This window comes from Penicillium canescens (assembly GCF_028828765.1).
Source record: "Penicillium canescens strain IBT 15451 chromosome Unknown utg000001l_segment0_segment0, whole genome shotgun sequence".
Lineage (NCBI taxonomy): Eukaryota > Fungi > Ascomycota > Eurotiomycetes > Eurotiales > Aspergillaceae > Penicillium > Penicillium canescens.
This window is the reverse complement of record NW_026703963.1, coordinates 2,446,281-2,467,020: the sequence shown is the minus strand read 5'-3', so window position 1 is coordinate 2,467,020 and position 20,740 is coordinate 2,446,281. Positions and strand designations below refer to the sequence as shown.

General features: G+C 49.6%; 8 protein-coding genes across 8 annotated transcripts; 1 reads left to right on the top strand and 7 right to left on the bottom strand.

Annotated features, from left to right (window-relative positions):
- Positions 1 to 293: 293 nt before the first annotated feature.
- On the bottom strand, positions 294 to 953 carry N7446_000935 (uncharacterized protein; the record flags this gene model as incomplete). The annotated part of the gene is made up of 1 exon (XM_058509702.1): positions 294 to 953. The coding sequence occupies one exon, from the start codon at positions 951 to 953 to the stop codon at positions 294 to 296; it is 660 nt and encodes a 219-aa protein (XP_058378681.1).
- A 366-nt stretch (positions 954 to 1,319) lies between these two features.
- Positions 1,320 to 2,962, bottom strand: N7446_000934 (splicing factor ESS-2 family protein; the record flags this gene model as incomplete). The annotated part of the gene is made up of 1 exon (XM_058509701.1): positions 1,320 to 2,962. One exon carries the CDS (start codon positions 2,960 to 2,962, stop codon positions 1,493 to 1,495), a length of 1,470 nt encoding a protein of 489 aa, XP_058378680.1. The 3' UTR covers positions 1,320 to 1,492.
- A 470-nt stretch (positions 2,963 to 3,432) lies between these two features.
- On the bottom strand, positions 3,433 to 5,669 carry N7446_000933 (uncharacterized protein; the record flags this gene model as incomplete). Its single annotated transcript, XM_058509700.1, has 2 exons — positions 3,433 to 5,165; positions 5,213 to 5,669. 2 exons carry the CDS (start codon positions 5,667 to 5,669, stop codon positions 3,433 to 3,435), a joined length of 2,190 nt encoding a protein of 729 aa, XP_058378679.1.
- Positions 5,670 to 8,448: 2,779 nt separating this feature from the next.
- N7446_000932 (uncharacterized protein) lies at positions 8,449 to 9,291 on the bottom strand (the record flags this gene model as incomplete). Its single annotated transcript, XM_058509699.1, has 1 exon — positions 8,449 to 9,291. The coding sequence occupies one exon, from the start codon at positions 9,289 to 9,291 to the stop codon at positions 8,449 to 8,451; it is 843 nt and encodes a 280-aa protein (XP_058378678.1).
- Positions 9,292 to 10,317: 1,026 nt separating this feature from the next.
- On the bottom strand, positions 10,318 to 11,076 carry N7446_000931 (uncharacterized protein; the record flags this gene model as incomplete). The annotated part of the gene is made up of 2 exons (XM_058509698.1): positions 10,318 to 10,738; positions 10,820 to 11,076. 2 exons carry the CDS (start codon positions 11,074 to 11,076, stop codon positions 10,318 to 10,320), a joined length of 678 nt encoding a protein of 225 aa, XP_058378677.1.
- Positions 11,077 to 13,484: 2,408 nt separating this feature from the next.
- Positions 13,485 to 17,100, bottom strand: N7446_000930 (putative RNA polymerase II transcription elongation factor (Ctr9); the record flags this gene model as incomplete). Its single annotated transcript, XM_058509697.1, has 2 exons — positions 13,485 to 16,187; positions 16,246 to 17,100. 2 exons carry the CDS (start codon positions 17,098 to 17,100, stop codon positions 13,485 to 13,487), a joined length of 3,558 nt encoding a protein of 1,185 aa, XP_058378676.1.
- Positions 17,101 to 17,475: 375 nt separating this feature from the next.
- N7446_000929 (lysophospholipid acyltransferase family protein) lies at positions 17,476 to 18,770 on the bottom strand (the record flags this gene model as incomplete). Its single annotated transcript, XM_058509696.1, has 2 exons — positions 17,476 to 17,860; positions 17,917 to 18,770. The coding sequence occupies 2 exons, from the start codon at positions 18,768 to 18,770 to the stop codon at positions 17,476 to 17,478; spliced, it is 1,239 nt and encodes a 412-aa protein (XP_058378675.1).
- Positions 18,771 to 19,256: 486 nt separating this feature from the next.
- N7446_000928 (NADH kinase POS5) lies at positions 19,257 to 20,638 on the top strand (the record flags this gene model as incomplete). Its single annotated transcript, XM_058509695.1, has 3 exons — positions 19,257 to 19,365; positions 19,427 to 19,541; positions 19,588 to 20,638. 3 exons carry the CDS (start codon positions 19,257 to 19,259, stop codon positions 20,636 to 20,638), a joined length of 1,275 nt encoding a protein of 424 aa, XP_058378674.1.
- Positions 20,639 to 20,740: the final 102 nt, after the last annotated feature.

The window sequence follows — 20,740 nt, the reverse complement described above, 5'->3', positions numbered from 1 at the left end:
ATTTACCTACCTAGATAATGTCTAAAATCCATCTGGCTATCCAGCATGACATTCTTTAGGTCTTGCCATCAATCTAGTTGTTTAATGTCTATTCTGGAGCTATGTAGATATACGGAGGAAGAACAAGATACCAACCACTACGCCGATGACAAGATATAAAATAACCTCCAATGGTAGCTATACGATGAAGTAGACAGTCAGATATGATAGTGCCATCCATACTCCAGTGTAAAACACAGTAACTATGTACATCAAGATTTGACGTTAACGTCAATATAAACAAAAGAACCAAATCACCACTCCAAATCCTTCCTCCCTTTATTCCCGTTTCCATTCACTTTAACCTTCACATCATTTCCTTCCCTATTTCCATTCTTATAGCCTGCACCCTTCAACTTGTCTTCCCCTTTCTCATTCTCAGCACTTTCAACACCCCGATCCCCCCACCTCCCCCTCCAAACCCCAATCTCCTCCCCCCACAAATCCCTCACACAAGGATCACAAGAACTCCCACAACAATCACCAAGCCCAGGCGGCGGAGGCGGATCATTATAGTCACGCTCTGCAGCGCGGAGGAGTTGTTTCTCGCGTGTGCGCGTGAGGCGGCGCCTTTGGAGGGTTTTGAAAAGGGGGGTTTCTGCTGGGGTGTAGTATGGTTCTGGGGGTGGAGGTGCAGGTGAGAGTGAGGATGAGGATGAGGGTGTTGATGAGAAGGTGAATGGGGAGAGGAGAGTTGTTAGAAGGGTTGTTGGATTGTAAGCTGATGGTTTCGGGTCTTCTGTTGCCTTTTCTTTGTCTTGATCTGTGGTTGGGGTGGGTGATATAACTCGTGTCTCTGAGTCTGGATCTTTCTCTTTAGAGGTATCTCCTGATTTGGGGATAGGAGCAGTGGATGAGGTTGAAGTTGAAGTTGGAGCCGGTGGGACAACCTGAGGTTGTGTATCGATGCTCATTTGATATATGGTCAAAATAGAATTTGATATAGATATCGCAGCGTAGAAGCGTAGATCATATAAAGAGCAATTGATCCAATCTATCAATCATTAGCATCAAATCCTCATTTGATATCATATTGAATCGGACAAACCACAAGCCCAGAGTCAAGAACCATGTCATTCAAAATATTCGAAGAATAGACAGTATCGCTTTGTAGTTTTCTTGCGTTTCAGCGAAATAACTGGACAAAGTGAAGAAGTTAAATGTGAAGCCGATTCTCGGGGCCGGGTAAGAACTTCTCGGGCGGATAATCCCCGTTTCCTGTTCGTTCCGATGTTTATACTGTACTGGGCGTCATACTTAACTTGACTTTATACTGCTTACACCCTCTCCAAGGTAGCTGTTCAAATCTAATTCGTGCTTTAAGTTCTGTGTAAAGTAATACACATAGCAATGATACAGCCTTATAAAGGTAACCTGTGAGGTAACTCAGAAAGATAACGCCCGTAATAAAATCCCATGGTATAATGCAAGAAACACGAATCAAAGAATCAAATCACTTCTTCTTCGGCGTCAACTTCGGCGACCAAACGTTCCCAAGTCCAGACCTCCTAGACCCATTCCCAGAGGATCCAAACCTCGGTGTCCCCCCACCCTGATTCAACAACCGATGCGCCGCAGGCGTAAGCATCTTCCCCTGCTTCCCAGTTCCACCAGAAGTAGAAGCAGAAGTAACAGAGCCAGGAGTCCCAGAACCCAACATGGGACTACTAGCGAAACGCGGCGTATTCGAAACAGGCGTTTTGGTCACCCGCGCAGCCTTCTCGGCGCGTTTATTGCGCGCAACACGATCGACCATGCGATGATGGAGGGCTTCGCGTTTACCGGTTTCGGATAGTTGGAATGGGTTTGGTGTTTTATCTGCTTGGCCTAGGAGGCGCCAGTCTGCTTCGTAGTCCGACGATCTGGGGTTGGAGGATGAAATGTAGCTGAATGGTTCAGGTTCAGGTTCGTCTTCGTCGACGAAGGCATAGCCGTTTACACGGGGTGTTTCGCCTCCTGCCGTGGACATGGCTTCCGATTCATTCAGGCGGGGTCGACCGGCTATGGCGTCTTGAATTGCGGAGAGAGAGGGGGATTGTGGGATTGAATCTGCTGCAGCTGCGGCTTCGGTGTCTAGGAGTCTTGTGTTTTGGTAGAGGGTTCGTTTTGGGCCAGCGCGGGACGAGAGTTCTGCCTTCTGGGGGAGGGTTTCGTGTGTATCCTCTACCGACGAGGGAAGGAACATGAGGGTATTATCCGGGCGGGTCTTCCACGAGTCTGGTTTCGCAGGGCGAGCATCTAAGTCTGTTTTTATGGCCGGGCCGTCTTGCTTGATCAGGGCCGTTTCGGGATTCCCGCCTTGTGCTGTGATGCGCTTTGTTTCTTGGTTGTGGTGGGCGATTTGGCGGGCCGAGGGGACTTTGTTGCCGGTCCAAAGCCAGGGGTATTTTTCTCTGCGTTTGATATTTTGCTTGTCAATGACTTTGTTGAAGGACTCGTTATCTTCGCTGGTGTATTTTGCCTGGAAGGCGAGGAGGCCAATGTTCGATACGTCGGGGACGTTTTGCTCCTGGGCATCTGTCGTTGATGTTGATGTCGACGCCACAGACATGGGTGTATCGCCTCCCCAGCCATGGGGTGTTTCATCAGGTCGACTGGACGGGAAATGCTGTGGCGTGCCCGCGGAGTCCGTCTTTCGCCTTGCGTTTGAGCCTGGTGTGGGCGTGCGCATAACATCTGCCAACTTCTTCTTCGAACTTGCGATCCACGCTTTATCTTTTGATTCTAGCGCATCCAGGTACTCTTGCTTGCTTTGGGTTTCGAGTAATCCTGGGAAGAAGTCGCGAGCGATGATGTGGGATAGTGTACTGGTGTAGACATCTTCGTCGAGGACAGTCGCGGGGCGTTTAATCCGTTTCGGAGGTGGAGGAGGGGGCATGAGCTGGCCATCTGGGCGCTTGACCAGCTCCTGCGAAGACGACATGATTGTTCAGTTGAGTTGAAGTTGAGGAATAGAAAGGTGAGATAAGATAGGGATCAGATGACATCTGGGCTAACCGCTTTGGGTTATACGTGTCTACTACTCTACGTTCACCGCAAGTCAATGCCAATGGCTGCATTGGAGCTTGAGCTCCTCTAAAAGAAAATCTATAGCGAATGTTCCCAATCCATATTCCCTCCAGTTCCTTTTTCTCTCTTTTCCCGAATCCCCTCCAAGATACCATATCGCTGATCGCCGAGAAATGCAGATGAAAGAACGACCACAGCTGAAACCAAAACAAACGGAAAATATGGCACACAGACATGTTAAACAGACAGATTAAAAAACACAAGGAAAACACGGATCGTGACTCGTAGACCACAAAGGGTCAGGGGAAGCGAGAGTTGATACCCTCGATAAGACGCAAGGGGTGAAATGACCAAGAAACAGGAGCGAGAGATAAACCATCACTTCTAGTGAGCAGTGGTTGGGAAGAGAGAGTAAGATGGAGTTCTGCTCTTCTTTCGGTTGGGGTTTTTAGGAGGAAGACGAGGCAGCGGGGCTGCGACTGGGATCGATCGGACTTCCACCTCCGAGGTGGATTTGGTCCGGTCGTGAACGGATGGAGACATGGAGTCTGCATACTCGGCATTTTCAAGGAGGTGCGCCTCGGCCAAACTCTTAGTTTGGCGATGGTTGGAAGATGAAGCAGGGCGGGCCAGAGCTTCGGCGGCAGTCAAACGGTCAGTCGGCATCAGCTCGCGGCTGCTGGACAGGCTGTGAATGAGCTCCGGTACGCTGGTGGTTGACACCGAGGAGCGGTGCTTGCGTGCGATGGAGGCCGCGCGGGAGAGCATCAAGCTCTCCTGGGAGTTGCACTTGCTGATGGGGGAGAAGCTACTACGGGGAGAGATGGGGTTGCCCATCATGCCCGAGAAGGGATAGTGACGATCTGATTCTCCATCAGTTGCCAGGTACTCCTCATACAACGGTTCGTGGGAGAGTTGTTTGCCAAGGGATGATGGCAGGATCGAGGAACTGACTGGGAAATAGTCACCGGGCCGAGCAATGTACTCTTGTTCATAATCGCAAGGAGTGGCGACCGAGTGCGGCGGTACCGACTGGGCAGGACTAGGATCCAGATCCGGCGTAGGTAAAGCTGAAGTGCTCAACGGGCTGGGCTGGAGGTTTCGGGTCTTCGGTGACAGCCAGGGACCGTCACTGCAGGCAACACCGATCTGTGGACGGGCTTCGTCCAGGGATGTGCGCGACCAATCAAAGTTGGAGGTGGATTCGGCTGCATGCTCATAGCAGTAGTCGATATCTGCATCCCACGAGTCGTACATTTCATCATCATACGAGAATTGACGCACGCTGGAGGTCGGGGGCGATGTCACCTGCACCCGGGCTTCAGGAGTATGTTGAAGATGCTGGGGCAGAGTTGGCGAACCAAGTGCCTCGGAAAACTTTCTGGACAACTCCTCGGCCACATTGATCGACAGTGGAGCCTTGGGCTCACTAGACCGGGTCTTGGTCCGAGGACTGGCCTGGGAAGTTGAGCAGGAGGGAGGACATCCCATACTAGACTCAGGGCTGTCCCAGTACCGGGTTCCTTCCTCCTCCTCTTCCTGGACGTCCTCCAGATCATAGTGGCTGCTCATGGACGAGGTTCTGGCACTATCATCCGTGGGCTCGGGGCTGAAGAACCGGGTTGGCTGTGCAGATTGCAGGCATTCCGGATATGTCATGGCAGTGGACAAGCCTAGGATCTCATCAATGGCCCGAGGAGCCGGCTCGGCAGTTTCAGGTGGAGGAGTCTCTGGAACCGCAGGCGGCGGGGGAGTGGTAGGGCATGAACGGGGATATCGAGAGACGGGCCGGGAAAAGTTCTCGGTGACACGAGATTCTCTACGTGCATGGCCACGGTACCCATCTGGAGAAGCCGGTGGGCTGACACTGGGAACATCCACAGTGGTAGCAGTTCCAAACGCGGCCAGGTCTTCCGTGGAGAAATTGCGGAAATGAATGTCCTCGGCGCGGATGCCTTTAAGATCAGTCTGGGGCCGTTGAGATGCACGGATGGCGGAGAATTCGGTGACGAGATCGTTCTCACGGGTTTGATCCAAAGACTGGAATTGCGACGGGTTGGTATGAGTCAAGTGGTGGAAGTCGAATGGGTCTGAGATGATGCTCTTCAGACGTTCATCTGCATTGGGTCAATTGAGTTCACATGCTTGATAGCTCGGCACTTACGATTGTCGGTATGGCGGGCGCGACGGCCAAATAGCTCTTTCTCAGTCCTTGGCCTCTCCCGATCCACCTCGTCTTCCTCGTCCAGCGTGGCGACGATGTTGATCTTGCTACCTTGACGGCGCAGAATGCGACTTCCGCGCGCCAATAAGGACCGTGAGGGCTTATCCTTATCAGCACGCATGCCCAGCGATGAGACGGTTCGCTCATCAGACATTGACCCTTCCGAGGTCATGGATGAACCTGGGGATCGGCGTGAGGTTGTCGAGGTCGAGGTAGTGGTGTTGCTTCTCGAACGGCCACTGAAGACTGATAGACGCTTCGGGCTATTCACATGAGCTGTTGACCTCGACCGGATATGAGCCGCATGCTCTGGATGCTCATTAGAAGAACGAGTGGATGGACGGTCAATATCATCGTCCCATTGGCCCTTGGCCGGGAAGGGAGCAAAGGTCGACATTGTGAAGACCAAACATCTGGAGATCCCCCGTGGGTAAAAAGGAGGGAGAGCCGGGAGATAAATGAAGAGAGACTCGATACACGGCTGGTTCAGGGGTATTTTATGATCTGGTATTGTATTGTATTTATTCTATATTTATTTTTACCTTTTTGTTTATTTTCATATTTCCTCCTTTTTTACATTTTATTTGCTCTTTGTTATATATTTGCTAGATATACAATGCGAGTTACCGCCATACATTAGACAGAGTCGACCAGTGCAGACTAGACAGAAGGCTGGAGGGGTATAGGTAGACCAGTAGACCACGGAACAAGAATCCCAGCATCACGGAGCCGAAACACAACGGTTCTAGTGCCCTTCAGGGCCCAAGTGAACGTGTGAGATTGTGGGGAACAAGACTTGCATTAGGCCGCTTTTGGCAGGTATCAACGGATTGATACGCCCGGTACGTGTATCCCAATTCACCGCGTCGATATACTTGTAGACAGTAGACTGTTATGATCCTACTTGTAGATGATATAGATGTAGAGATATAGATATAGAAGAGTATCCTTCATTTCTACACGTACTGTACACTGTTCTTTCATGTAATCAACTCAAGTGGAGTGTGCCGGTCTCTCATATCCCACAGAGCATAATTCACATTTATATTCCACTTTTCCACTGTCAATTCTTTTCCTGTTTCAATTTCGGACAATATTCCTTCCAATTTCCATATCCTTGCGTAAAGCCCGAGACCAGCCACGAAGCGCCTTTTCCCCGCGTCCCAGCGGAGCCTCGGTCAACGGTTTTTCATCTCATGATAGTCTAGTGTTTTAGTTCGCTTTTTGAGTAGGGCTTGGAAAGACCGATCGCAATCTACGGAATTCGGCAGTGGAGATCCATAATGTCTTTGTATTACACTTACCCATGTGCTCGGCATATGTTCTTCCATACATCCCTGTCGAAGCACGAGCAAGGATCTGATCGTATTCCTGTCCGTTCCTGTCTTTTCCTGTTCCTGTTCCTGTAGGGGATGATCGGTGGGGGCTGCCGCCTCGGAGGGTGCCGTTCCCCTATCTCTCTGTACATGTAAATATAAGTTAGTGGGAAGGTAAAACAACTTTCAAACTTCTGAAAGCTGAAGAATGTGAAATGTGTTTCCCTTACATGAACTTACATGAAGTTGAAACGTTGTCTCAGTATATGGTATGTGCATGTACATATACCTGAGGTAGTATTCCGTACTACGTCTACTCACCATCACTGCACACTGCTTGTATGTATACTGTATTGTACTGTAAATCCAGTGGGGAGACTCGAAACAAAAGACGGGACTGGTATTGCGCTAGTATTGCGGGACTCCTGACGATCTCGTCTAGAAGTGTCTGCGAGTACCACGAAGTACACCACGTAGTGCTGACAGTGACCAGGTACATGTGTGTACCAGTACATGCAGGTACCACAATACATATAACTTAGGCTATATGCCTCAAATGCTTACTACTAGGTACGTACTGTAGTTACTCCTATACTCTTATACTTTCACTATCATCCCAATTTAGAAGGTCCAAATCTCCACCGGCGGTTCGCGTCCACGATGATCATCTCGTCATCGGCGAACAACCGAGTTCTCAGGTCCAAGCGTCTCACGCCCCATTCCCACAAGTCCAGGCCAGATCTGCAGAAATAGAAGATGCCCCGAAATTGGAGGAAGGATAAGCATTCCGAGACAGAGAGTACAGCTCCGTAGTTTTACTTTCCATATTTTTAGGGATTCAGCCCTAGTATCTCCAGATCAAAAATGAGAAAACCTTAACTCAATCCATAACAGTCTATGTTAGAGCCTAAAAGCCGAAGCTAGAATACCCCCTGGAACTCTCGATACACCCAAGGTTCGAGGCACGTTTCGCTTTGACTTTGGGACTATGTATCAGGTCTAAGCTAATTGTTGGTTCGAGCTCAAAACACGAACGCGTTCGGTGTGCTCCCCTGGCCACTTCCCGAGATCGACATGTCTTCGCTTGGATGGTTTTTATTTTACAGTGCAATATGACTACAGCATTATTACGACAGTCGATTGATCAATGTCGCCAAGCAGTTCTTTAATGTTCCGTATGTAACCTGCCACAAGGCAGGATCACTCTAGGCACTAGGTCATACAATCGCTGCCTAGTGCTAACTAGTAGAATTTAATTAAATTATTGGACAGCTAACGGTCGCTTATCTGGGTAAAGTATAGTGTATCGCCCGTTAGAACCACCTGTGGAGTTTTGATGGGGGCAAAATAACACTATCGACGTAAGTGCTGGGGCTAATCCCATTAATAGCCGCAATAGTCGTCATGCTTTTGAACTAGTCGGCTGTTCACTATTTATGCCACTATGTGCGACTATGGAAGATCCTGTTGAATGTCGAATGTAACCTGGCATTGATCGGTGGACTGGCAGGGATTGTACGGCTGTGTGCCCCTGTTGTTTGTGCAGGGATCCCTTTCAATGTTTGGGTTTCTTTGAACTGGTCATTTTCCTGTATTGATACATCGGATCGGACTATTGCATCTACTAGTTGTGCCATCGCCTAATCTACTGTGAGATTAAAGAAGTTCTTTCCATTAGAGGTATAGCCTATACTGGGTATTAGACATTAAGCTTAACGTAAATCATATCCTTTCCATAACGCCAATTCCTTTTGTCTCACTCCCATCAAATAAGCCGCTCAGTTGCTAGCTTGTACATTCGCGTTGTTTGCTTGATGATGAAAGGGAACATACTCAAATCTGAGCCCTTAGATGTGTCGTTTAGATGTTGACAGCGTCCAAGACAGGAGTGCCAATATCAACTCCACTAACTCCTCCAATGTCGCTGTCCTGCTCACGCTTGCCAAGGTTAACCAAGCCAAGAACACCGCCGTCACCATTCTTGTTACCGTTCTCGTCACCGTCGGTGATCAGGGTTTCATCACGCTTTTTAACCGCGTCAAGAAGCCCGCCAAGGAGGTCGTCATCGTCGTCGTTGTCAAGACCGAGCAGAGCTTCCTCACGCTTGCGAAGAAGTCCGCCAAGGATGTTGTCATCAAACAGGGAGTCATCACGCTTTACAACCCCCTTAGACGTCTTAATAACCTCGCCAATTTCCTTGTCAATGTCGTCATCCGCGATATCTTCACGCTTGCGAAGACCAAGGTCGAGCGGGCCACTGTCGCTGTCATCGACCGTCTCACCGTTGCCATCACCACGCTTACGAAGGTCAATGATGTCAAGGAGGTCGCCATCGCCGTTACTTCCATCGGTCAGGGTTTCCTCGCGCTTGCTAAAACCAAGGAAGCCCAAACCGAGTTCACCGGCATTGCTTTCCTCTTGCTGCTCATCGTCACCATCCCTGTCGATCAGGGTCTTTTCACGCTTGACATCATCACCATCTTCCCGGGGGATGAGGAGGGTAGGGACGCCGATACCAGGAGTGATACCGTCAATACTGATATCCTCAGAACGCTTGGGGATGTCGTTGACTGAAACCTGAGGGAGAACATCGAGGTTATCGACGCCCAAGTTGTTGATATTCACGTCTTCGTCGCGCTTAGAGACAGGTGCAGCGACGACTGTCACGGCCAGCAGAGCGGGAGCTGCGAATGCGTAACGCATTTTGATAGAATGCGACTAGTGTATATGTTAGATGTTGGACTGGATTGGGTTGCTGTATAGGCCGAGCTAGTCTCTACGGCCTCCTATATACTGGGCTGCACTCACCGACAAGGAACTGGGGTCTAACGTAACTTGCCCTAGTCTGGCAGGGAGAATGGAGGAGGGGGTGGATAATCTCCACGAAAGACGGCCAGGGTGTTAAGTACCTGGGTTCTGGTGTGATGTTTGCGGCATGGTAACTGACGTGCTGCAGGAATTGTCATGATCAGGACTGGTTGTGCCCACTTAGCGCTAGTTGAGTAGGCATTTTTAAAAAGTGTCGTGGCTAGATGTCCGGTCGATGACATATGAGTAGATGCGCTAGATTGGATGTCCACTTGCGGTAATTTAGTTCAATTGGATGTTGCAGTAGGGATGGTGGGGTTATCTGAAGAGACTTTAAAATATAGGCTCCGTCGACTGAACTTGTACTGTAGTGTTTTCCAAATGCAGATGGAAGAGAGGTGCTGTAGAGATTGGTGTTGACGATCACTAACTGTTTTGGCGGTGAACCAACCCTTGGCGACATCCGTTGATATCATCTGTTCACTCGATCCTACGCTGGCCCTGGCCGTCGATTACCCCTTGATTTACACGGGATAGGTAAATGCAGAATTTAAAGTAGAGAATTATATATTTGTTCAACCCCATTCGTTGGATAGAATAAAAATTACAACGTAACTGGCCGGTGTTTGTAGATATATATACTCCTACAAATCAAGCTTAACCGTAACAAGGTTACGTCGCATCCTTGAAGAACCAGGGAATCCTCAAACTGTAAAAATTCTAAACTAATTAGAAAATATTGCAAGTTATACTGTTTGGTCTAGATTTATAAGCATACCATGCGATGGGATCTTATTCTTCTTGCCTGAAGAGAAAATCTAGATTAGTCCCTCCCTTGTTTTAAGAGTGAGAAGATGACCTACCTGATGAGCAGATGGTAACTAGTGACAACATCTGGTGCAGACAATGTAAGACCAGTGCCTAGGCAAATCCCAACGATAGTAATGTCCTCCGCCATGACCAACAAAATAGTGGGATTTGCGTGGTGATCATGTTGAATTTCGATTTCATCCGAGAAAGCCGCCAAGAGCGAGTAGACATTGCGAATGAATAGAAGAGGAGCTGACAGTCCCACAAAAGGACTAGTCTATGTTCCCTATTTTCGATTTGACGGTAGCGCATTCCAATCAAAAATAGTAAAAAGACTAGGCCGGCCCAAGCAACTAGGATTATAACCACCCCGACCTTGGACAGTGAATTTGTTGGACCAGCGTGGACACCGTTGGAGCTCTTTGTTGCACCGATAATGCTTAGATTCACTGCTACTAGAGTGGCGAGTTTGACTAAAGAGAACAAGCGCCGATGAACCTCTTTTCCGGACCTTTGCTTCAAAGTTTCGTTTCTAGAAGAGAAAATAGTTAGACTTCGTAATTACAGAGAGAAAGATACTGAATTACTTATGCACGGGATAAGGGATCAGCACATGCCACAGTCAATGGCGACAATCCAGTCGAGTTGCAGACAGCCCATATGATGTTGAGTTTCGTCGAGGTTGGGTTGGATATCGTAGCCAGATAGCAACAGGAATCTATCACGCGAAAAAGAGAAGAAATAACCAAAGCTACCCACCCTGACTTTTGCTGAATCCATGTCCGGGTGATACCCAAAGAGCAATGCAAAAGGTAGGTAGGATAACAAGGACCTCCAATAGGAGATACCGTGCCGACAATCGAGCCTCATCACTGAAAAATATGTAGGTATGAGAGCATCAAAAGTATCTCTGTCACTGCAATCAGACAATCAAAACGAAAAAGCAAACACCGTTTATATCCTCATACTGCGAAGCAATTTCTATAGAAGAGAGTGGATTTAACGACACATCTGAGCAAGCCAGTATTTCTATAGTTACGCTCTGAATCTCCAATGCAGTAGCCTGATCACGATACTATAAGGTCTTATTTACCAGACAGCTGCATTGCTCTTCGACTATATCTCTGTCTATGATCTCGCTCAGATATAATCCATGGACATACACACGGTGCTGCTGCATTGCTTGAGCTCAGTGGAGTAGAGCAGGTCCAATGCCAAGGTGGTTTTAACATGTTCAACACACTCAGAAATATAGTGGCAAGAAGCGGATTCATCCTGTTGGTTAATACTATAGCTAATACATATAAGCTTTTGGATTGTCTTAGAAAGAACAGTTTCTAGAGGTTATGATCAACTCCCATGATCGGATGACTCCTACACTTTTGACAGATCTTCTCGGGGTTTATAAAAATCAACTAGTGAAAATGACCGCGAGGTTTTGCAATCTATAGTCTGACATTAAGAACGCTGTTATTTAGAATGATCCAAAGGTATTACAATGGCCATGGAAATTGACTCAAACTCGAGGAATTTGCTCGCGGACTTTTCGCTAACTTTCCCTTTAACATTGGAACATGGAACGGAAGGAATAGGACACATGTCAATGCGAGTCGGCACATCCCTCACTACGATGGATATTTCCATATCTATACCTCCATCGAAGCATGCAATGTTTGAAACAACTATCGCTGCACTCACACTCTGGTCAACAGTATCCCGCTGTCACACCTGAAATCTTCTACGAACCAAACGGCCATCTCTAGTGAAAGATACCCAGAAGACCAATACTACAAGATCCAATCTCTAACCAAACAACTGGCCATCGACGTCTGCCAATCCATCTCATTCAAGCTCGGTCTCGCAGGACATGGGAAGAAATGCAACCAAATCATTGAAACCGTCCAAACAGGTGCTGGACTCACTGTACTATACCCTCTCTGTCTAGCTGCAGTGGTAGGTGGATACCCGAGTCCAGTGTGCGTCTGGGCTATGAGGTGTTTGAATATCCTTGGTATATCCTTGGTCCATATTTGGGAATTGGTGCTGCGCTGTTCCTTGTGGGTTTGTTACCTAAACAGAAGGGTCTGGTGCATTAGGGCAAACATTAGACATTGTCTCACTTGCTGAATGGACTGGTATTTTACATGTCGACATATCCGCTATGGATGATGTATTCTTATTACTATTGAATTGTGATCTGTGGGATTTGGTCTAGAATGTATTGTAGGGCTACGTGGACTCAACTTGGTGCATGTTTAACCTACCATAGATTAACCCCTCTACACACAACAGAGGCATACTAAGCAACAAATAAACACAGAATAAGCACAGAATATTACACAGCATTACGATATTATAACATTATAATACCGGAAATAATTAAATCTCCCTTAGCACACTACAAAAGTAAGACCAGAGGCCCAATCCCACGCTGACATCTCCCTAGTCCTGCACAGCCCGCATCGCGCATCAACCTGCATAACACCCATGTCGCACCGAGGTAAGTTAACTTAGAAGTTAGTTAGGTAGCCCCATAGACTAGTCTAGGGTTAGTTATAGTACAGAATAAATCCGACCATTGAGCACACGAGCAAAACCAACACCAACATAGCCAGCCCTTCTGTCTGGCCCGTACATAGTATAGTACAGTATACCCTACCAGGATGACTGGGACCATAAGATATCAGCGTTACATCTACTACAGCTGAAATCTATTAAGCTCTCTTATCTCGGTAAACATTTGCACGGACATCCACCAGATCTGGCGCATGTGCGGTTAACCGTCATTTGGCGTTTCTCGCTTGTGGGCTCGGACATTTAATTTGCGGGTTTAATATATTGATCCTTGTCCATGTAGTGTGCCTAGATCTGGTCTCAGGATCTTCCGATGGAAGTCCGACAGTGTTTCCTTTCTGCGGATAGGGGTTGTTTCTGTTTCTGTTTCGTTATGGGTTTAGATGTACAAGCTCGGTACCGAGGTCCTGTGGCTTTGTGGCGTTGGGATTTGTTGCATCGTTCTACAGGGATGTAGGGTATGTAATGTTCGAGTAATGTTTTTAATTTTGCATACTGTCTTAGACGGTCTGGTGCGAGGGAAAAAAATGCATTTTTGTAGAACGATCAGGCTAATAATTACACATGGAAGAAACCCCGTCTGCTGAACAAATATCGGAGGTAAGTATCAAATGAGATTGAATGCCATCCCTCCCTAACGCCTGGGAAATTGGAAATTGGAAATCAAGACGGAAAGAAAACAGAAGTAAATGTAATATGGCAATTCAATCCTGCATCTCGGTGTCCTCGGCAGGCTTGGGCTCTTCCTCGCCGAACAAGTCATCGTCGTTGTCAGCAGGTGCCTCCTCGTCCTCATCATCGTCATCCGCAATGCGACGAGAAGCCTTGCCCCGACGACGGGGAGCAGAGTCTTCCTGTGCAGGCTCATCATCGCCAAACAGGTCATCCTTGTCTGCGCCCGGTGATGCAGGCTCATCGTCCGAGTCCACAACCATCTCACTGCTCTTATACTTGCTCTGATTCTGAGTTTGAGCCTTTCCACTCTGAGCCTTGCCCTCAGAGCGACGTCCCAGACGACGACGCTTCTTGGGTGCCGCCTCACCCTCGCTCTCAGCGGCGCTGCGAGCAGCCTCGCCATCCTCATCATCGGCAATAAAGTCGTCTCCACCCTTCTTCTTGCGTTTGGCGGCGGGCTTCTTCTTGCGCTTGACTTGCTCACCGGTCTCGGAGTCGGCGGTCAATTCGGCTTCCTCACGAGCGCGTTCATCTTCGGCGCGCTTGGCGGCATGGCGCTGGACCTCTTCTACCATCAATGCACGCTCCTCGGCGATGCGCTTCTTGCGCTCCGTCTCAACTTCTTGTGCCTTGCGCAGCTCCTCTTCGCGGATGCGCTGTGCTTCTTCGCGGGCTTCACGTGCTTGCTGGAGCTTTGCGGCGTTCTTCTCCTCGTACTCCTTCTGGCTCTGCATGGCTCGGTCGAGTTGCTTGCTGATTGTGCGACCCATGTTTGCTCGCTGCTCTAATGCGGCGCTGGGGTATGGCGGGTTCTTCTCCTTGGAAAGACGCTCGAAGGTTTCAATGGCCTCCTTGAGACCATCTGCGGCTTCCTGGACGTCCTGGAGGGTCTTCTGGGTAGATTGAAGACCGTAAGCGAGAGAGGCGATCTGGTTCTGGACGAAAGCGACGTTGAACTGCAAGTGAAGTTGGTCGGGAGAGACGGTGCGGGCACGCTGAGCGTAGTCCAGTGCTGTCTTCATGGCTGCCAAGTTCGCTTCTTGCTTGCCTCGTAGCCACCATACACGGCCGAGACAGGCCAGGATTTGCACATCGCGGGCACGATCCTTGGCTAATGCGGTTTCGTAGTGTTCAATTGACCGCGAGAACTGTCGAAGCTCCGCAAACACATGGCCCAGGTTGAGGTAGACGCTGGGGTCTTTGATTGTGTCGCGGATCTTGGACAAGATTTGCACAGCAGCACTGTGGTCTTTCCTGTCGTCGATGAGAGCGATTGCAATACCTTGAGCAGCGTACGCATTCTTGGGGTCCAACTGCAGAGCCTTATCGAAGAATTCAACCGCACGCTGGTAGATCTTGCGGCGCTTTTCCTTCTCCTGGTCAGTGCCACGGCGCATGTCACGAGCGGCAACGAGATGCACATTGCCCATTCCAGTCAACGCATACCGGTCATGCTTGTCGTAATACTGCAGCGTGTGCTTAAAGTGACGTTGCTCGCCATCTTCAGCAATGTTGGCAACTCGCTTCTTTGATTTGCTGAGGTACCATCCAAACAGTGCACGAACTTCCACGTCTGTATTTTCAGCTTCGTAAAGCTGGGCAATCCTCTTGGGGCCCTCTTCCGTGGGGCTTTCACGCAGAGCGATATAAGTCAGGCGCGCGCTGGCCTCCGTGTAATCACTGTGACGTTCCAGAACACCTTCGTAGACCTTCTTGGCTTCGTCCCACATATCAGCTGACTCGTATGTTCGACCCAGGTTATAGCTGATTGTCGTGATGAGCGCGTCGGTGTCAGTGCCATCTTCTTTGCCCTCGGATTGCACACAAGCGTTCAGCGCGGACTGGAACATGCCACGGGCCAATGCAATTTTTTCGTTCTGGTACAGGAAACATCCCATGTTGTTGAGAAGCTGTGGCGGCAAACTCTCTCTGAGAGCAGCATTCATTGAGTCCTCATCTTCGATGCCCTCCGGTCGAGCGTCTTCGGGAATGCTAGCAATTTGGATCTGCTCCAGTTGGGTCAGGCACTGCATGCTCTTATCTGGAGCCGTGCTCTCATAGAGACGAGAAAGGTAGACCAAAACGGACTCATCAGGCGAAAGCTTTTGCTTCTCATCCTTCCACATGGAGCGCACAGACTCCAAGAGAGTGGTGGCCCGCTTGATCTCAGTCGACTTGTCTTCCTTGCTACCAGCTTTCTGAGCGGCGAAGACCTCTTCCGCATGAATTGCACCTAGAAGAATCATCGCCTCCGGGTTCTTCGATTGCTGGACAATCTTCTCCAGTCGGAACTTGGCACCATCGAAGTCCTTGTTCGAAATCTGCATCTGCACAGCGCCGAACTTGGCAGGAAGGTAGCCCTTGTCACCTCCACCACGGGCCTGGTCGGAACGGTTGTAGAACTCGGCAGCACGGGCAGCATCGCCTTCGTAGTGCGACTTGCGGCCAAGGAGGTACCAACCGTCACTTGCAATAGGCATAACATCTGTATGTTCAATTGCCTTGCGTGCCAATGTCTCGACAGTTGGGTATTGTTTGCGCAGGAGGAAGTAACTGGCGAACAAGGAGCAGGTCATCGGGTATTCCTTGTCCAATTTGAATGCCTTTTGGGTGTATTGGGTCATGGCCACCTTGTATAATGAGCCAAACATAGGGTCGGTGGTGGCTCGGCGGGAGCTGTCGTAGAGGTAATATTCTGCGAGGAGGATGTTGGCAACCTTGGACTCGGGGTTCTGCATAGCAATTGTCAGTTACTGTATATCAACCCAAGGCTGACAGTCGCAAGCTTACCAGAGACAGTGATCTCTCCCAAGCTGTCTTGGCTTGATCCTTGAAGCCAAGTTGCCACAAGCAACATCCAATACCAATACGTGGGTCTGGATCTGTGATGTTAGGCATCTTAACCAGAGCCTTCTGGTATCCTTCGAGTGCTTCCGCGTATCTTCCCAGCATGTAATGAGCCCGAGCACGTCCCATGACAGCCATGATGTTCCGGCCACCGAAGGCCTTGGATGATTCCTCGAAGCATTTCAGAGCCTGGCGCAGGGATTCGACTCGTTCGGAGGTATCGATGGCGCCCGGTCGAACGGCACGGGGAGGGTATAGCGATGCGCGGAGGAGACAGAGGACGCCACGCGCCAGGAAGAGAGGTGGATAAGCCGGGTTCAGACGCGATGCCTCGTTCAACGTTGAAGTCGCCAGTTGGAGGTAGTGATCCTTTGTCTTTGCTTCTGAATACAATTCGCCATCTGGTGCGACTCGCGGAGCATATCGGCTCTTCAGCATGAGGAGCCAGCAGACCCAGCCCAGCAAGCCGAGTTTCTCCTTTGTTGCTCCGTGGGCTACAGAGGCTAGACCCTTGTTTAGGATATCGATAGCATGATCGAATTGCTTTCGCTTCGCATAAGCGAGCGCAATTATCACCCAGAAGTTTTTGGCCGCTTTTTCATTTTCCAGAAGAGTGCAAAGCTCGGTCGGGTCGTCGGGGAGCTCAAGCAAGCTGACTTCGACTTCACTGTCGAAACTGGATGCGGGAATATCGATGGCATCGGGGATATCGGAAAAGCGAATGTTGCTCAGGGGGCTCGCGGAGGAAATGGGGTCTCCGTTCAGGCCATTGGAATGGCCATTTTCGAGAGGCGCCATCTTGAAGGCGTTGGGAGGGATGAGGCCACTTTGCGAATGAATGTAGAATCGTTGGAGCTCAACTCATGATCAGGTGAAGCGGTCCATCAAAATAAGGTCAAGTTTGGGTCGAACGAGGTTAGCGACCCCTAAGTCGGAGAAAACGCGAAAGTGAGGCTCGGAGGTTAACAGCGCGGCGATGGAGAAGTTGAGAATTGAATCGGAGTGGCTGGCCCGCACCGCCACATCAGCCACATTTCAACAATAAATGCCATCCTCAATAGCGACATCAAAAGGGACAATAGAAATGAATATGAATATAAATGAGAGCTAATAGAATTGTCCTTTACTGATTCTAGGGGGATATCTAGGTACGGCAAGTCCAAAATGTCCAACTCACAGCCAGCTGGTGATGAATCTGCAAATGAGAGCAAGGCTGAGCAGAACCGCAAAGATCAAACCAAGCTCGATCCAACGGTGTAGACGAACGTAGGACTCTACATAGCCAGCCGATGCAGCAACTGCCTGTCCATCCACTGCGTTGTCGGCCTTGATCGAACCAGCCAGTTCAGATGGGAAACGACCAGTTTCGAAGTACTGATCCAGGAGTTCATCCTTCTCGGCCCAGCGCTCTGTCAGCCAGGCCTCAAAGTCTTTCTGGTCATCGAGAGGGATCTTGGAAACAGCGAGACGCCTCCAATGCATGTTGACCGACGTTGGCGGTCGTCCTTGGAGGAATGTGGAGCGGAGTGTGAAGTATTTATCGGGGTAGCTTCCCTTACTGCAAGCAACCAACTGTGAGTAATAATGGCGAGAAGGTTAGAGGAAGGAACATACGGTGGCCCTTCATAGGCGATAGTGCAATCATACACCCAATCTACGGTTCCTCGTAATTGCTGGAGACAGAAGAACAGCCCCGTAGAACGCGGAAGAATCTGATGCTTGAAGGACGGCAGATCCATTTTCTTTCCGAATGCGTCACTGCGGCCCTTTGTATTGGTGGACAAGTTTGTTCCCTCGGGGAAGATTAGAAGCCACATTGGATCAAACTGTGGGCGGGCTGAGTTAGATCCAGTAAGGCGTGTCTTCAACTTTTCCAAACGATGCTGAAGCCTTGGTTTGTCAGATTGCCACTTGCGAGCCATGAAGATGAAACCGTAGAACATCATGCCCGTGCCCACGATGGGAATATACTTAAGCGACTCCTTTAGAATGATGAAGATGCGGCCGTGCATCATGTTTGTATATGCAACCCACCAAAGGTAGATCCAGTCGGTATAGACCTGGTGGTTCGAGATCATGACTAGGCGTTCTGGGAAACATGTCTCTAGCAGTCCATCTTTTGAGAGATGAATTTGACCACGGACACTGGCATCACCACTGACCCGGAAGAGCGTTGGAGAGGCCCAATGAGTAGCAGCCGTGATGACCAGCCCAAAGCATTGTTTTGTGTATGCCATATATGAATAGTACCAATATTTGTTGATGAAATATAGCGGCGAGCCGATCACCTGTGTCACGCAGATGGCCACACAACAACAGTTGAACCATGTTGCCAGCAACAGGGAGCGCAGGACCTGCATGGGAACGCCATGCTTGAGACGGGGCTCCGAGGGCGGTTTGGTGGAGAGTCTTTGAAGCTCGTTGGTATCTGTGACTGGGTGCCGCTGTCGACTCTCGGCTGATTCCATGGTAGAGAGATCTGGGATCTGGAGATCCGGAGATCCTTGAAGCTGGAGGAGTCAGATCAGAGTTCTGAGAGCTGAGGTTTCCGATGCGAGGGAAGCTCCGAGCCCACGCGATATGAAGGGGTCAGATGTGGATAAAGGGACGACCAACGCGTCAGATAAAGACTAGAGACTAGAAATTAGAGGACAAAATGATCCATGACCGGAAGGCCGGGAGTGAGAATACAATGTGGGCTCGGACTTAGTAGATCAGGACCCGTGACGACCCAACCCTCGTAACGTCACTCCCAAGGCGGTCAACTATTTACTCCGCCTAGCTCTCCATAGCTCTCTCTCCTCAGTGTTGGATCCTTTACTTTACCAACCTTACACTTGCATCCCATCTGGACAGCCGGGCTGAAAGATGGCGCATTGATGTGAGCGCCAATAAACCCAACTCGAGGTCTTCTGGCTGATACGTATGACTTCGGTAGCCCTACCTTCTTTACAATGCAGCGCATCTTCCGCACTTCTTTTCGCTGCTTCTCCACATCCATTCCGCGTCACGAGATCAAAGACATCGGCGCTTTATCTCAGCGCCTGATACCAAAATACCAAGGTGTGGGTCTTTTAAGGTGACCTGAATGGTCATCTGCTTGATTCGAGGCTGATTCTCTTAGAATCTTGTGATGGGGAGCTCCTATCTCTTCAGTGGCCGGCACCGCCACGCAACATCTTCCTGGTGCGCAAGGATTGCGCCCCAGCTGTGACCGATTCTTTGATTGAATTCGTCAAGTAAGCCATAGCTCCTTTGAGTGATTGCATAGGCTCATTTTCTCAGTCATATTTCCTCCGCATACCCATCCATCCGAGTTATTCTCGAGTCGAAGACCGCCGCTGAAGTACATTCGTCACTCTCTTTTCCGGTCTATTCAGCCTGCCTCGACAAGAATCCAACCGCATTACATGAGAAAGTTGACCTTACGGTGACTTTAGGCGGGGATGGCACCATATTACATGCCTCCTCGCTTTTCGCAACCTGCTCAAATGTCCCCCCCGTCTTGTCATTTAGCATGGGCACACTAGGGTTTCTGAGTGAATGGAAATTCTCAGAATTCAAAAGAGCCTTCCGAGAGGTCTACATGTCTGGGGCTGGGGCAGGAGACCGCACTCCTGTGCTTGAGAAGCCCACAGGAACGGAGTTGTCAGGGCATGAATCCGAGATGGGCCCAACTGGATGGTCCTCTGTTCGGGGCAAATCTATGGGCTCAACACGCGGTGCACGCATTCTTATGCGCAATCGGCTGAAAGTTGGGCTCTTTACCGCCGACGGCGCCGAGACTACCCCAATCCGAACTAAAACAGACCAGGGTCAGGGGGTTTATGTGATGAACGAGCTCCTCATTCACCGTGGCAAGGAACCACACTTGGCAGTGGTGGATGTGTTTGTTGGTGGGCGCTTCCTGACCGAAGCAGTGGCTGATGGCATTATCATCTCCACCCCGACCGGGAGTACTGCATACAGCCTCAGCAGTGGGGGGAGCATTGTGCATCCGCTAGTCCCAGCTATTCTCTTGACGCCGATCTGTGCTCGTAGCCTCAGCTTCCGTCCATTGGTCCTCCCCTCCAGCACGCCTATCACACTGCGACTCAGCGAGAAGAACCGCGGGCGCGAACTTGAAGTCAGTCTGGACGGGGTCAATCTGGGCCAAGGGATGGCAGTTGGCATGGAAGTTCGAGTTTGGAATGAGGAGATGCGTCATGGCGAGAATGAATGGCAGGGTGGTATACCCAGCGTTATGCGGAGAAGTGTGGGCTGTGAGGCCCACGAAGGGTGGGTTGGAGGACTGAATGGATTATTGAAGTTCAACCATCCCTTTGGAGAGCCATAGACACAATAAGACAATCATTGTAGCATATGCGATCACTATGAAAAATATCAACATTCATCTCCCATGTTCCTGTTCCGTGAATCTCTCCCGTGATTGGCAGAG